The following is a 17,514-nucleotide window of genomic DNA, read 5'->3' as shown; positions in this document are numbered from 1 at the left end:
TGAAGGTTTGGGTTGACTGCCACTGATTTGCACTGTCGTGTTAGTCAGTCAACCTGAGTGTGGAATAAACTCCATTTTCAGGGGAACATGGACTAACCTGTGCAGAGGAGAAGGCTGGTTGACTGGACAGCTGGCTTGAGAACTGGGCTATTGGCTGGATCTGGAAGCCACGACTAGCCAAATTATCCTGTGGATAAAATGTCATGGTAACTCGTAATGTAGGTAGAAACAAGACAATGGTAAATCCTATGAAATTACTTATCACGGTCACAACAGACACTGCCACATGTTTAAGAACAATCCGTGGAAAGAAAAAAAATGATAAATACCAGGTAGATGAAGTTAGATTTATATTAAAAAGGAAGAAATAAAAAAAAATTAGGAAAGGTTTTTAAAGGTTTTAATAAAATTCTGAAAAATGTTTAAGAAAAAAAAGTAAAAAGTAAAAATAAGTTTTTGTGAAAAAAGCAAAACAGAAACACAAGAAACAATAGAGCAAAATGTTCAACAGATAAATTTTCTAACTTAAAAGTTTTAAAAAAAAAAAAGTAAAAATAAAACAATTTTAAAAAGCAAAACTTATAAAAAAAGTTAAAATGAAAGTTAAAAGTTTAGAATTAAAAAAAAAAAAATGAAAATATAGAAAAAAGGAAAAGGAAAGGCATTGTACCTGAACTTGCAACACTAAATTCATTAAGAAGTTTTAAAAATTAAATGAAAAAAAAAAACAAATGTTATAAAAACAAATGAACTTTAAAAAAAAAAAAAAAAGGAAAAACATTGGACCTGAACTTGCAAAACTAAATTCAGAAAATTTTTTTAAAAAGTTAAATGAAAAAAAAAATGAAAAAAACAGAAACATTATTATAAAGAAAAAAGAAAAAGGAAAAAATGGAACTGACTCGCAGCACTAAATTCACAAATTGTTTTCAGTTCTTTAGTGAGTTTGAAATTTTAGCCAATGATTTACCATTATCGTTATTTGTGCTAAGTTAACAAACGTCACACACAGCTAATAAAGGATTTGGCAGTAATACTTCAAGAATCTCTATTTTGAGTTGTAAAAAAATCAAAGAAACTAGAAACCGAGTAAACTTTTATATCAACACTAGAAGAATATCCGTCCCATGACAAGGAAAATTAATTTTCTGAATCACCTCATGTGTCTTATAGAGGTCTATCTCTGTTTATATAGAGTAAAGTGTGCCCTTATTAGAGTTCGGTATTTAATATGCTGTGAGTATATCAGTTTACATATGTGTATGTATAGGATTAACTCTTAAACCAATTGATTATGAATTTTGGAATACATTTTCTACATGTAAGGGAGTTGTAATGTTGGCTATATTTAGTTTAATTTAGCTTTATGCAAATTGGGTAAAAGAGAGTCCAAACACTTTGTTACAATTCAGATTCCTCCGATTTTTTTGAAAATTTTTAATATTAGATATGAATTAATAAATATTCCCCAAATTTCACTTTCTCTCAAATATTTAAAGGGAGTAAACTAATTATAAGCAAAACTTTAGATTAGAAAATTAAATATTTCAGATTTACATTGAATTAGATTCATACTAATTAGACACCAATTAAATCAAAATTCCTTGAATTTCAATTTTTTTTAAGATCCCTAAAGCTTTAAATTAGACTTTTTCTAGAATCAAAATCGTATAATAAATTTAAAACAAAATTTGAATAAGGATTCTAGACATAAAGTATAGCAACATTATATTTTGATTTTAATTATCATAAGAAGACATAAAAGCGGTGCAAAACTATTCTGTTCCATGTAAAAATATAAATGTTGACTTGTTTTTTTGACAGTTTCCAAAATAATACATTGTCTCCAGAATTATGAGAGTGATCTTCCTTTGATGGGCAAACGACGAAGATCGCAAGAGTGTATCTGGATATTGTTTCAGACTCTCAGAAAATGGGCCTATTATTTCATGGAAATCTAAAAAGCAACAGATTGTATCTCTCTCTACGTGTGAAGCAGAATTTATCGCGATCACACACACAACCCAGGAAGCACTCTACCTTAAAAATATCCTGAAGACTATTTTAGAGCCAGAATTGATTACAAGCCCCGTAGTAATTAATTGTGATGATCAAGCCAGTATATTCTTAGCACAGAACATGATAATCAGCCAAAGATCTAAGCATATAGATATAAAATACCATTTCATAAAAAACAAGATAAAAAAGGAATCCATTATTTTGAATTACATATCATCAGAACAAAATATCGCTGATGTATTTACGAAACCGGCTACACAGTAAGAATATTTTGTTCTGTGGAACTGTCTACAACAAACAAGTCACCTCCCAGGACTTGTGTGTAACAGCGAACCATCTGAAACTCAAAATGGCTTACACTCCTAGAGGTTATGCGCCCAGCGTGTGTCTTTATTTCGATGGATCTGAATCAAAATTCGAATTGTGGCAAGTTAAATTTCTGGGATATCTACGAATCCAAAAGCTACACAAAGTACTACAAACACAACCTGAAAACAGAAACGACCCCGACTTCATTGAAAAGAACGCAACTGTCTTTGCGGAATTAATACAGTGTTTAGATGATCAAAGTCTATCACTGGTAATCAGAGAAGACCTGGACGATGGCTGCAAAGCATTAAACATATTGAGAGAGAGCATTATTTGTCGAAAGGAAAACCCAAAATTATTTCTTTGTACACTGAACTGACCTCTCTAAAACGAATGGAAGCCGAAACTATTACTGATTATATTATAAGAGCCGAGACAACTGCAAATTCTTTAAAAATGTCTGGTGAAGTTATAAGTGACAATCTGTTAATTTCCATGGTCCTTAAGGGATTACCGAGTGATTGCAAGCCATTTACCACCGTGATAACCCAGAAAGAAAAACCCATGACTTTTAGCCAATTCAAGGTAGCACTCAGAAGTTACGAAGAAACTGAAAAAATGATCACAGAAAAAAAACGAATCCACAAATATCATGAAATTTAAAAATGCACACATAAAAATACCAAAATTAAATTATACCCATGCTAGGAATAAAAAAACGCAACTTTGCCAAAAGCAAGTTTTTTTCCTAAGAAAAGTACAAAAATTATTTGCTATAATTGTGGACGACCTAATCACAAGAGTTTCCAATGTAGATACAGGACTCAAAATGGCGACTACATTAAAAATGTAGAGAGCTCTGTTAGCGAACATACATTTTTATTTTCGTGTACATTGGATGCTTCAACAAGCAATAATAATTTTCTTGTCGATTGTGGAGCCACGGCACATGTGATTACAAAGGAATCTGATTTTATCAATTTTGATCCCAACTTTAAGCCACAAAATTATTTTGTAGAACTAGCTGACGGGAGTCGAGTCAATGATATCGTTTTGAAAAGAGGCAATGCGAAAATCTCGCTAAAGAACAATAAAGGTCAATTGTGTTTCTGTATTCTAGAAAACGCTCTTCTAATCCCAAAATTTAAACAAAATATATTTTCTGTACAATCTGCCACAAAAGAAGGTGCAAATATAAACTTTAGCCCCAATAAATCAAAACTGGTATACCCGAATGGAACTGTATTCGACATTAAAGAAAATGGAAGACTATATTATTTAAATAGCGTAGTCCCATCAAAAATCGCCTGCCATGATCTACAGACATGGCATAAAATTCTTGGACACTGCAATATTCCTGATATCAAAAAGTTGCCGACTGTAGTTGATGGAATGCAACTACAAACATCAAAAACCTTCAACTGCGACGTCTGTACGCAAGGGAAAATGACAAACTATCAAAACAAGATACCAAACAAAAAGGCCAAAAAAATCCTATCAATGGTGCATTGTGACTTAAACGGTCCCGTAGAACCAATGGCCAGAGAACATTATAGATATGTGTTGAATTTCGTAGATGACCATTCAGGTTTAATAATGGTTTACTTTTTAAAGAACAAATCTGATACCCTGCTAGCAACTAAGAAATATCTGGCCGACATGGCCCCCTACGGTGAAATCAAGTGTATTCGCTCTGACAACAGTACGGAATTTACCAATAAAGATTTTGAACTTTTACTAATTAACCATCATATCAGGCATGAAACATCAGCTCCTAGATCGCCACATCAAAACGGGACTGCTGAACGTGCGTTGCGGACACTTTTTGAAATGGCAAGATGCCTACTCATTGAATCAAAACTCCCTAAAAACCTCTCTACGTATGCACTTATGGCTTTAACAAAACACTATCTAAAACTCCATATGAATCTTTCTGCGGTAAAAAAACAAATTTAAGCAGAATGCATATATTTGGTTCAACTTGCTTCGCATATATAGAGAAAAAGAGTAAATTGAATATTAAAGCCGACAGAGGTATATTTCTTGGATACGATAAAAACAGTCCAGCCAATTTAATATTTTTTCCCGAAAAAAATAAAATAAAAAGAATCCGGTGTGTAAAATTCACAAACACGTTTAATTTTACAGACGAAAACCCGTCATATGAAGAGGATGAAATTATATTACCTCAAATAATTAGAACAAACGAAAACAATAAAAATGACGGAGACGAGAGTGTCCATGATGATGATGATGATGATAAAGTCAAAAGATATCCCAAAAGAAATAGAAGACGACCTGATTTTTTTGTGGTCGACAATATAAAGGATTATCAAATCGACTATTGCTATTCAATGGAAAATGCGCCAAAAAGCTTCAATGAAGCAATTATTTCAGAACATTGTGATGAATGGAAAATTGCCATGAAAAAAGAAATAGATGCCTTAACCAAAAATGATACCTATACGGTAGTGCCTCTCCCAAGGGATAAACATGTTATTTCTACCAGATGGGTCTTTACAAAAAAGAGTACAGCATCAGGCGTAGAACAGTACAAAGCAAGATTTGTTGCTAAGGGGTGCTCTCAGAGTTACGGTATAGAATACTTTTCTACGTTTTCACCGACCACAAACCTAACGACAATCAGAATTTTAATGCAAGTCGCATCACAATATAACCTAAACATCCATCAAATGGACGTAAAACATGCTTATTTGAATGCCCCAATAGACTGTGAAATTTATATTACCCCTCCAGAGGGATTTATAATGAAAAATAAAAATAGCGTGTGGCGACTTAACAAGTCATTATATGGTCTAAAGCAGAGTGCTCAGTGTTGGAACACAGTATTCCATGATTATATTATTGAACAACAATTTAGACAATGCGCTGTAGTGTAACACCAAAGAGGGGCCACATCAGATCAGTAGGGTCGATGTGACGTTTTTTGTGTTAAATGTAATATTCAATCCCGGGCGAACGCCAGTTACAGAAAAAAAAAAAATTTTTTTTTTTTAGTTAATATTTTTATGTGTCAAAATCTTGTTGGTCAGGGGATAAAAATAGAAATCGCACGCTAAACTTTAAAGCGAAAGATTACTTAAAACATTTTTTAACCAAAATACGCTCGCGTTTGAACTAAACGAGCCAACACAATAATATTCCAAAACAGAGATTTGAAATGTCGGTCGGCTTGAAATGTGGTGTTTGACAGGTGAAATGTCGGATCGTTTTTGATCTGAGAAACACACACACACACACACAAAACAGATCGGGCCTGATAAAAGAATTAATGACGTCAGCCCAAGGTTCGACATGAATTGTTTTTTAATATGTATTATCTGAGAAACTTCAGAATGATAATATGTTTTGGGCATAAATAGAATATTTTGGGGAAATACTCAACCTGCCGATGCACAAAGGACTTCAAAAGCAAGCCAGTGTTTATTTCCAATTATGACTTATCTAAAAATGTCATTTGGCAAATTGTTTTGGGCGCTAATGGGAATTCTGACATGTAAAGAATATTTTTTTAAAAATCACACGGATGTTTTTACAAAACAAATAATTCAAAGAGGAAAGGAGATCAAACGGATATTTTTAAATAGATGAAATCTGATGATCTATTACAAGCTAAAAATAATATTTCCTCTGATTATCAGATGATAATATGAAAAAAACCATTATCGAGAAGGCGGGGTCAGGCAAGTTGGGGAGGAGTCAATTTGATTTTGGAAATTGGAGGCGGAAAAATAATACCTGCCACAAGCCAAATTGACCAATGCGAAGGAATCAGGTGGATTGTTATCAATCAATTTGATTGGTCGAAGACGAACGTAGGCGTCGTCATTATTCAAGGGTTTTACTATATAAGATCTGTAAAACTCGATTTAATCAAATAGAAGAGAGAAGACAGAGAGAGATCTTTGGAGAGACAGAGATAAAGGTCTCGGTAGAGGAATCCAGCCACCCAACTTCTCTCTCCCCCTCGCTGGTCGCCAGAGAGCTCACTTTGCAACTTAATAGAATTAAGAGGACCTAGGAAGAGACCAGCCAGAACACCTTAACGATAATTACAATGGTCCGCGACTCCGACCGAGTATTTCAACAACAAGAAGCTCATTCACAAATCTAATTGCTTGCTTCCATTTAATCTTCAATTGTACATACGTCTGTAGATAATCATTTATGAATTTCCTAAATACATTATATATCAACCAACCTCCGGAGTTTGTTTGCTGATGTGCTGTTGTTCCATGTAACGTTATTTCTTTTACTTGCCACTTGTAACCCCGTTCCCGTCAACGAACACCCAGTCAACAGGACGACTAACTAGACGATCAAGTAGAACAGGCCTTGAGGACCGTGCAACCGAGAAGAGTCCTCCAACGCCTTGACGAGGACTCACTGGGTGACGCGACGTACCAACAGTTGGTAGACCTGGTTGCCCAGTCGACATAATTAATTGCCCGGTGACTAGGATAGTCATAATTGGGCATCGACCAAGGTTAAGATCATAACTGTACCGACCAGGTTGCAGATCATAACTGGGGCGCGATCAGAGGTTTAAGGTCATGTAAGGTCACGTGTAAGGTCACAGTAGACCCCTGTTTATATACCCAACACAAAGACAAACTACTGATTTTGGTTTTGTGGGTCGATGATATTTTAATCGCATCAAATTGTGATAATGTTAACTAATGTTAAGAACAGATTCAAAATGACCGATCTTGACAAAATATCCTGGTTTCTGGGGATAGAATTTACTCAAAGCAAAGGACTTGTTACGATGACTCAATCGAGATACATCGACAAAATACTATTAAAATTTGGAATGGGAGAGTGCAAGAAACGCTCTACACCGGTCGAAAATGATATTAATAAAAATATACACACAGAATCTGAAATAATAAATGACACACAATATCGCGAAATTATAGGTAGTCTTATATATTTAATGACTGCAACCAGGCCCGACATATGCTATACAGTAACAAAACTGTCACAAAAATTATCACGACCGACAATGAAGGATTTAAACAGAGCTAAACAAGTCCTACGTTATTTAAAAGGAACTAAAGAACAGAAGTTAGTATTTAGAAAATCAAGAAATCCCCTAAAATTAGGTTTTTCGGATGCAGACTGGGCCCATAACCTCTAGGAGTGTAAGCCATTTTGAGTTTCAGATGGTTCGCTGTTACACACAAGTCCTGGGAGGTGACTTGTTTGTAGTAGACAGTTCCACAGAACAAAATATTCTTACCGTGTCGAAACCCGGGAAAGAACATGTGAAATTCCTCCAAGAAAGGTTTAATATTTATGAAGCAATTCTGGTTTCTGATTGGTTGGTGGCAGAACGTGAATTAATTTGATTCGTCAGTTCTTAGCAGCATCGTTTATAAATAGAATCTTCCGACCGTGTGGGATCATACCCCATTAATCTCAAAATATTGCAACAATATCAAAATTATTTCCCCTGAATCATACTGGCCAATGATAAGGATTAATTTTTCTCTTTCAGAAATCTGAATTCTGCCCACATGAGAAATTTAGAACGAATCTCTCTCTCTCGCTCTTTGCTGGCTGTGCTTTAAAGCTATCGGATGTGCTTGATTGGCTACCATCTTTGTCTGGACTTTACAACTAACTGTCAGATATATTTTGCAGTCACTGTTCTATAAATCAGGGTTTCCCAAAGTGGCCTCCATGGAGACCTGGGAATCTGTAAGCTTTTTCAAGAAGAGAACCAAATTCTTTATATGGAAAAATTAAATGACTGCAGACATTTAATTATTGCTCTTTTTTACTCCAAAGATATACGATACATAACTACAGGTGTAAAGATGGTTCATTAAAAAGTAAATAAAAACTAAATTAGCAAAAAAATGCAAGAATTCTTGATTAATCAAAAAACCAAAAATGGTTGTAAACATGAAAATATAGTAAAATCACAAACAGGAACAACTAATGAACAAGTAGAAGTTGAAATTTGAAATTAATGTTTTTCATATTTATTTTAGAAATTATCTTGTTAATGTTCCATGAAAAATCTTTGCCCTGCTCAGGGGCTCCATAATATCCTGAAGTTTGAGAATCCCTGCTATAAACTCTCTTCTAGTAATAATCAACAAAACAGTCAAACTAGACTACATGCCTATAAGTAAGATATACATTACTCATGCATCAATCTTTCTTTTTCTCTCTCTCTTTTGACTCCATCAACACATGTACTTGTTTATTATATTAGGACTTTAATGTATTTCTTGCGATACTACCAATGACTTATTTCCTGTTGCATACTATATTTCAGCCTTTGTATACCCCTGATCTATAAGAAACTATGTCAGCATTAATGCTCAAAGATTAACCTTGACATTATACCTTTCCTCCTATGCTCTAAACTTACTTTTACTAGCATAGAAAACAAGATAAGAAATTTATAGTACAATGCTTATTAACCGTTTTGTGTTTGTATTGTTGAGTTGTTATGGTATCATTGGGCCAGTTTATGCAAAATGTGTACATGTTTTTTGTGATTAAGTTATAGAGATTCTTGTTACATACAGCACCTGATCTTCCCGAATGGTCACCAATTTAATACTGCTTAGGTTAATGTTGTTTAACTTTGCTGATATAGCGGTGTATTAACATAACATCATATATTAGGATGCTCTTTAAAACAGTATGTTAGTTCAAGAGATAATGAAAAAGAACAAAGTATGTTATAAATAATGCTGTACATAAGATAAAGTTGTAAATATAGAAACTTTAACTTCACACAGAATTCAGCCTTATTTGTGGCCAAGTGGAAAAGCAAGCTGGTTATAAGGTGTTCAGAATTATCTCCCTTTAGTAAAAAAAAGTCTCAATCTTTTCATCCACACGAGTTCAAACTCATACGAATGTGGTTGAAAAAAAAGACCAGAATTCAACTGAGGTTGTTGCTCAGACATCCTAAACACACAAACTACATTTGAGCAGGTTGGCTCACAGAAAAGACCTAATGGGAAAATGGAAGGTTTTACCACATGTTTAACACGTACATTCTTCAACTTCTGATGAATAACTTGTGCATTTTTATGGGAACAATTTATATAATTGCATGTTTAATTTATATATAACTTGGACCATTTACTGTCGTTATAATCTACCATAGACAAACTATTAATAAATGAAATGTCTTTTTAACTTATTTTCTAAGATGTATATTACTGTTAATGTAATACCTGGCTATTCTTAGCAACCCACATTCTGAACTGGAAATACTGCCTTTATAGTCTGCCATAGACAAAGTATTAATAAATGAAATTCTTTGTCCCTCCCACAGCTTTTTAACTCTTATTTTCCGACATGTGTATTACTGTTGATGTAATATATGCCCATACTTAACAAAGTACGTAATGAATAACGCTGTAGATAAGGCAGAATTGCAACTATAAAAGTTTTATGAAATTATTTTTCTAGTAGAGTTACACTACTACACTGAAGCAGACGACTATGTATATAGTGAGAGGTGTATCTATGAGTTACAATAATGATGAAATCGGCAGTCTATAATATTATATTTAATACCACAAAGTGACTTACAATTTTTTATTAGATACATATCAAGACCAACGGCCACTATAAAATAATGGTTTATAACAGAATGATTGACTGCAGAAATATGGAAGTACTAACATTGACTAATGTGATGAACTGATTATTACTTAATGGTTTGGTTCTTTTGTTTTATGGCAAATCTTCAAACTTTCTGTATATTCAATTGTAGTGTTTGTTTTGGTTGTTTATATTGGATTTTATTGTTTTTGTTCTCTGGCCTGCAGAAGATGAGTTTTGCAATAGGAGAGGGAAAAGGATTACCGTATTAATGGTTGGTACATTTTAAGTTAGGAAACCAGTCAGGAAGCGAGAGAGATAGAAAAAGAAAGGGGGGAAATGGGAAAAGGTGGGTGGTTGTTTTTTGGTTTTGCAGAACATAATCAATTTTTGCAAAAGGAAAAACAAAAAAACATCAATGTTAGGTGCATTTCATCTCAGGCAGCCAATATCTTCAGACAACCTAATCTGGTAGCAGCAGATCATTACTTAAGCAAAAAGAATTTATTGATATATATATATATATATATATATATATATACACAACTGTTTTCAATCTCAACTGGATGTGGAGGAACAAGTGTCCAACCCAATTTATTTTCCGATTCTCAACTTTTTCTCACTCAAGTTAACTGGCTTGTATAATATAAACAGTGAAATTGGAGATTATTTTTATATACTATTGAATCAAAACTTGCCAAGGCCAAAAGTCACTCGATGATAAAGTTCAATAAAATGGAATGATTATCAACCAAAGATGAGGAATACTATAGGGGTACTAAGATAAATCAAGGGTATAAACTATATTAGATTACTTATGGAGTGGTTTATGATGAGAATTTGTTGATATTTGAAGAAAACACAGTTGTAATATGCAGAAAAGCAGTCCTGTGAAAATGCATTCCATGGGTAGAGAAATAATTGGAATTCCTCCTCTTGCTAGTCAAGTAGTTTCTATGAAAATAATGATAAAGTAGAGAGAGCCAAATGATGTCAATTCTGTGAGAAAGAGGATTTACATCTTCTTCTAGTCTATATTGTTCTCTGTTTGAGAAGGAAAATGTTCTTTGTGCCACCTCCCGAGAGGTGGCAGCAGTATTCCATCTAAGGTGACTTCATTACATTAAGAATGGTTCATAGTTTGTAAAAAAAAAAATTTATATTAATTATAATAGTAAAAAAAAAAAAGAAGTTCAAGTGAAAAGGCGGTATTATCATGTCTGACAATCAACATGGCACGGTAAATGCATCTTTCAAAAAAAAAAAAAAAAAAATTTCAGTTTCAGAAATACGTTATTGTTGACTTCTGTCAATTAAATAATAGAAAAAAAGGGTTCTTAATGGCAAAATTCGAAAATTGAAATATTGAATTTTTAATAAAAAAAACAATGATTTCTACTTGATTATGTTACAGTAATGAACATATCAAAAAATTATGAAAAACGATAAGGTAGAAAATTAATTATTAATCAAAATTGTTTTCGAAGACAATTATTAAAAATTGAGTTTTGCACAAAAAAAAAAAAAAAAAAAAAAAAAAAACCCTGGAGAGTTTGAATCATAACAAAAAGGAGGTAAATATTTAAATATTTTCTGAAAACTGAAAATCTTTGGCAATTTAGTAAAACTTAATTTTCACTGTCTTTGAAAATTATTTTCATAATTAATTTTCTCCCTTATCGTTATATATTAATTTATTTATTGTGGACTATTATTCTCATCTTTATTAGTTGTTGTTTCACAACATTTTGTCCAACTATTCCTTTGGCCTTCGTCAAAGGAATAGTTGACCGAAACATTGTGAAACAACAACTAATAAAGATGAGAATAATAGTCCGCACGAAGTTTCGGCCAACTATTCCTCTGGCCTTCGTCAGAGGAATAGTTGGCCGAAACGTTGCGAAACAACAATTAATAAAGATGAGAATAATAGTCCGCACAAAGTTTCGGCCAACTATTCCTCTGGCCTTCGTCAGAGGAATAGTTGGCTGAAACATTGCGAAACAACAATTAATAAAGATGAGAATAATAGTCCGCAATAAATAAATTAACATAAATAATACTCATCTCAATAATGAATTCCAATTAAAAATAATATACTTATCGTTATATAAACATTTTTTTTTTCATTATTGTGACATGACAATTAAGTAGATACTATTCGTTTTACTTGAAATTCAATATTTGAATTTTCAAATTTTGCTACAATAATGAAGAACCAAAAATAAAAAAATATAATAGGGTGACTCTCCAACATCCATTCCCAAATTCCATTCTTGGAATCATTAATAAATTCACAATCCTTTTTGTAATCCAACCACATTTGGTACTTATAAACTTTAGTCTTTACCTGATTTGCTGATATGTTTTGTGAAAGGAATTATTTGTTAGAATTAGCTGAGTGGTCTTGGCTTACTGAACAGGTATTTGTGGTCTTATATTTCAATATCTCTTACTGTCTGCTCTATACTTATGGACTAACAATCTAATCATATAAGTTTCGGTCATCAATGTCCAACAGTTTTTGTTTTATCATTGTTCAATAATATGCAAGGGCACTTTGGTGATTATCTAATTAGTAAAAGATGTTATTCTGAATGGGCTTTTTGTTTTATCACCATTCATGCTAAATTATCAATAACTTTTATGAGAGATGTTTCATAAGTAATGCCCCTGACCCACTTCCAGTTGTCTGACTTAGCTTAAATGTTGCACATGCAATGATGCATATCTCTATGGTTTATGTGGCAAATTACAGTTCTGAACTAATTCTGATTTACAGGTGTTTAAACCAAATCAGGTGTGAAATGGAACTTGTTCCAGGTCATGCAGTGAACTGGTTTTTGTATTTGAAAGGCTGCACACCACAAATGATTTTTAATGAAATGAAAGAAACATATGGTAATGTGCCCCATCATATGTAAAAAGCAGTCATTGTGAATTCAAATATGGCTGCAACTTTGTGAAAGCACCTTGTCCCTCCCTTTCTGCCACTAGGGCACCAGTCAGTCAGGTTGAGCCTGCCATTTTGGATATGACTTGCAAAACTATCAATAATTATTACACACTCCTTCCTTTGCATGGCTCTGATTATGATGGTCCACTTCATTTCAGTAATAGTCTGCTGATTGTTTTGACAGACATTGTCTTTAAGATAACTTCATAGATAAAACTTAATGATGGAAGGGGCTATAGTTCGGTGAGTGTGAGGCCCATTCAGGATTTCTCAGACTATTGAGCGATTTGTGTTTGATTTTATGACATGTGCATTTCTGTTAATGTAATATATGGTCACTTATTTGTTACATACTTTATTACTAAGTAAAGCCATATATTACATGAACAGTAATGCACATGTTGGAAAATAAGAGTTAAAAAGCCATTTCATTTATTAATAGTTTGTCTATATGGATAGTCATCTGCTTCAGTGTAGTAGCATAATTCTACTACAGAAATAGTTGAATAAAGCTTCTATAGTTAAATCCCACCTTAAATTTTTAATTTGAGCCCAAAAAATAAATGTTAAGGGGTCAAAGTTAAAAAAATTTGACCTCTGCAATCTCTACCAAATTACTCAACCAATTTCTGGTGTAAACATTTGAAATTTTACATAAAGGGTATTCAGAGATACGGCAAGCTTTTTAATCAGTTTGGGTCGAAAATTTGAGTTGCCAAGGCGTCAAAATTCAAAAGATTTGACCTTTGCAATGTCTAGCAAACTACTCAGCCAATTTTGGGTCTAAATATTTAAAAATTTATACATAATGGGCATTCAGACATGTGGCAAGCATTTTAATCAGTTTTGGGGCTAAAATTTGACTGCCAAAAGATCAAAGTTGAAAGAGATGATCGTTGCAGATTCTACCAAATTCCTCCACCAATTTTGGGTCTAAAGATTTGAAATTTTAGATGTAGATAACTTGGACATGGGTAAAACTTTGTATTTTGATTTGAGACCAAAATAATAAATGTTAAGGGGTCAAAGTTAAAAAGAATTGACGTCTGCGGTCTCTATGAAATTACTCAGACAAATTTTGGTCTAAACATTTGAAATCTTACATAAAGTATATTCACACATAGGACAAGTTATGAACAGTACATAGGGCCCGAGCAAAGCCGGGCGGAACTGCTAGTATATTTATATATGTGTATTTTTGTTTTTAAATTTTGCCTACCAAACTCTTCCGTCAGTCTTATATCTACAGAAATGAAACTTAATATATAGGGTATTCGAACCCAGATGAAACTTTATATTTGGGTTTTAGCCAGAGGGAAAATCTGTGCAAAAGTGTGAAAATCAAAAAAATAACATTTGCCAGGTGAATGTCGAATGATGGCATTACGAATATGCATGCTTACATAATAGCTATTGATTCATGTTTTAATTTTTAGCTTTGCAGTAAACATGTCCTCATAGTAGAGTCATTAATGTCAAAGGAAAAAGTAAATCGTAAGCTAAACGTTTTGGTTTCGATTCTCGGTGGTGGCACAGGAGTTATTTTATTTTTGAAAAACTTTTTACATCATTACTATACATTGGGTCTAATAATAAATACGAAATTTGCATTATTCAAAATATGTTTAAGCGTATTTTATGACTGGACAATGCTGGGCGGCCTGCTAGTGTGTGCATATATATATATATATATATATATATATATATATATATATAGCAGCAGCATCCACCAAAGGAAGAAGTTTCGGGTGAATATCAAAATCACCAGTAGTCACCAATCGCATGTATATCTCTGTCTGGGAAGATCACAACCTTGGATTTTTACAGTTTTTTCAGGGAGGTGTTAATGTCCTCCTACATAAGTCTGGTCAGTACCAAATGGGCTCAACATAGCTTAACTTCACTGATCTAACAAAAAGTGATGTATTAACATAATCATCACCATCCTCCCGCAGACAACACCTAGTATCCTGAAATGGTCACCCATCTGATATTGATCAGGTTAAACGTTGCTTATCTTGAACCGGTGTGTCAATGTGATTGTGGCATACTCATGCTACACTTAGTCTATTCTGTCCTCAGTCAGTGAGGAAGAAATCCTTCCAGACTGAGGCAGTATTTTTTTTTTTTGTTCCAATTTAAACTGCCCTTTTGGGGGAGCTGGATTTCTGCTATGTTAAAAAAACGACCTTGTGTTTAACTTTGTCCCAATGAAGAAGCAAGTAAATAGAAATAAGTCAGTTATAGACTGAAGTTTATTAGTACCAAATATGGTTGGATTAGAGAAAGGATTGTGAATTTTAGTAACGATTCTATGGATGGAATTTTCGTTTTTTATATCATGTTTTAATGAAAATAATGGAAAATCTACAAAAATTATGATGATGAAAATGTGCGTCTCTCTCTTGTGTTCTTTGCATATAAACACCACGTGCACTATCAACATTTCAAAATCTATTTCAAAATAAGTTTTAAAAAATACTAGAAATCTTTTTCTTTTTTAGTTTTGCATTTCTTAAAAAACTTGCAAATAAGTTTAATTCTAAAACATGCATAAAGATTAAAATATAATTTAATGGAAATTTTTTTAATGTCACCAATATAAAAAAAAAATTAATCACAAGACAAATTTTGTTCTGATATTAGCAAATCATACCTAATGATTCATGCATGGCACCATGCCAATCGGTCAAATAAGAACATGTTTGAAACTTAATCAAAACTCTTTGCATGCCAATAATCTTACAATAAGAAAATGATTCAACGGTTTTGGGATTATTCAGACAAGGATACTCATCTTGATCGTCAGAATCACATTTAAGCCAATGAAACTGTCATACGGTAAGCTGGTATACCGATTTCTTGATTGATAGATTTGCCCATCTATAATATAAATCTCACCTGTCTGTTTAAATGTAGGCATGTATGTCTGCCTAAAACTTTCAATAGAGGCGACGGATTTTCATATCATTTTGAAGCTCGACCCTTTGGACGACAAATATCGAAAAATTGGCCAAAAACATTAATTCCTTCATCCTCAACAGGGCACTTTTCTACAGGGAGAGGTCGCTTTTTTCACCAATATTTTCAAAAGTCATCGCCTCTTTTCAATTATCTAGCCTTAATTTAAACCTACATCACTTCCAGTTTGGCAATGGGCGCAACAGCAAATGTGTCATTTATTTTTTCATGTTCTTTTTCTCCTTTGTGGTATGTGTTCAAGCCTGCCTGCCTACAATCACTTTCTATTTTTTGCGCTTGCAATTTTCCTTTCTTTTTTTTTTTTTTTTTTGCTAAACAAACACCCTTATACACACCTCCACTTTTCTTTTCCACCTTCGCGTCATGGGTTCGAGCCTGCCTATTACAACTTTTTTTTTTTTTTTTTGCTTAACACACACCTACAAACACCCAGGCAAAGCCAGGCACCCAGGCTAGTAAACTATAAATATAGTTACATCTAACACGATTTGCAGCTATGGCCTGACATATACTTCTATAACATACTTTTGCTAATACACTTTTTCTTAACTATACCATTATGTTTGTCTTAACTATTACTAATCTGCAAGGCTACAACACTGGCAACGAAGAGTTCAAAACTTACACCATTATAACTGATTTATATTTTCAAACATGAAAATGTTTATACTGAACTCAGGAACCTGTACCAAATTTCAAATTTAAGGTTCCAAGTTCAAAAAGAACAACCTTAGAGGTTACATCATTCAAAACGTTGTGAATACAAAAAGCAAGATGAGAATAATACAGATTATTTGGACATGTTAAGACTGCTCTTCTGGTTTTGAACAAGATTTTCATGTTTCAATCAATGTAACTTCTAACCTTCTCAAGGTGCATCTTATCAAACTGAGGAATCTATAGAGAATTTTGAACTGAACTCTTTATTTAATCCATGAGGATAAAAATCTTAATTGGTTTAAGTTTAATTCAGATAGAAATTGTTCAGAGCGATAGAGAGAACTGATTAACACTCCCATCCACATGGATTAAATAAAAGGTTCAGTTCAAAATTCTGTATAGATTCCTTAATTTGATAAGATACATCTTAATTTTGCCCTGAAGGCTTTCTCACACCTGTAGCTATTCTTTATTTCTAAAGATCTACTATCAGACCATATATATAGAGTACTGTTATTATATTTGGACTGGTGAATCTATTCCATTTGAGGGTTCTTGAAGTGTAGAAATGCATATGTAATTTGATTGGACCCACCCTTGTTCACTGCAACTCACAGACATGATGTCCCAGTCTTATATATATATATATATATATATATATATATATATATATATATATATATACTATTATGGCATGTGTTCTTCAGAACAGCCTCAGCTGTTCCCTGTTTCCTTTGTTCCAGCTCATTAAACTTTTTAGTCTAGAGGTCTGCATCAATTTGCTGTTTTGGTATTTCATTGTAATACAGTTTCTTATTCCAATAGCTTCTTTCCAAGAACTTCAAAGTTGTAGGACTCCCTTTCTGCTTACTGTTTCCCTCCTCCCTACAAGACTAAGGTCAATAGGCATCTTCTGTCTGTCATTCATCTTTCTTTCTTGTTAGTTGTTCACATCACATGTCTTCATGCCTTGTCTCTAGCGATTTCCA

At 33.2% G+C, this 17,514-nt stretch overlaps 1 protein-coding gene across 1 annotated transcript in view; it reads right to left on the bottom strand.

The window, feature by feature from the left end:
• Positions 1-17,514, bottom strand: part of LOC145286274 (protein unc-13 homolog B-like) — a 597,427-nt gene that overhangs the window by 26,844 nt on the left and 553,069 nt on the right. Inside the window, exon 46 of the mRNA XM_080135112.1 lies at positions 98-187. Within this exon, the coding sequence (XP_079991238.1) occupies positions 98-187 (90 nt within the window). The remainder of the gene's footprint in view (positions 1-97; positions 188-17,514) is intronic.

Source organism: Euprymna scolopes, chromosome 10 (genome assembly GCF_053919585.1).
Source record: "Euprymna scolopes isolate OS-2025 chromosome 10, ASM5391958v1, whole genome shotgun sequence".
Classification (NCBI taxonomy): Eukaryota; Metazoa; Mollusca; class Cephalopoda; order Sepiida; family Sepiolidae; genus Euprymna; species Euprymna scolopes.
The sequence above is the reverse complement of the archived record's forward strand: the minus strand, read 5'-3'. Positions and strand labels throughout refer to the sequence as shown.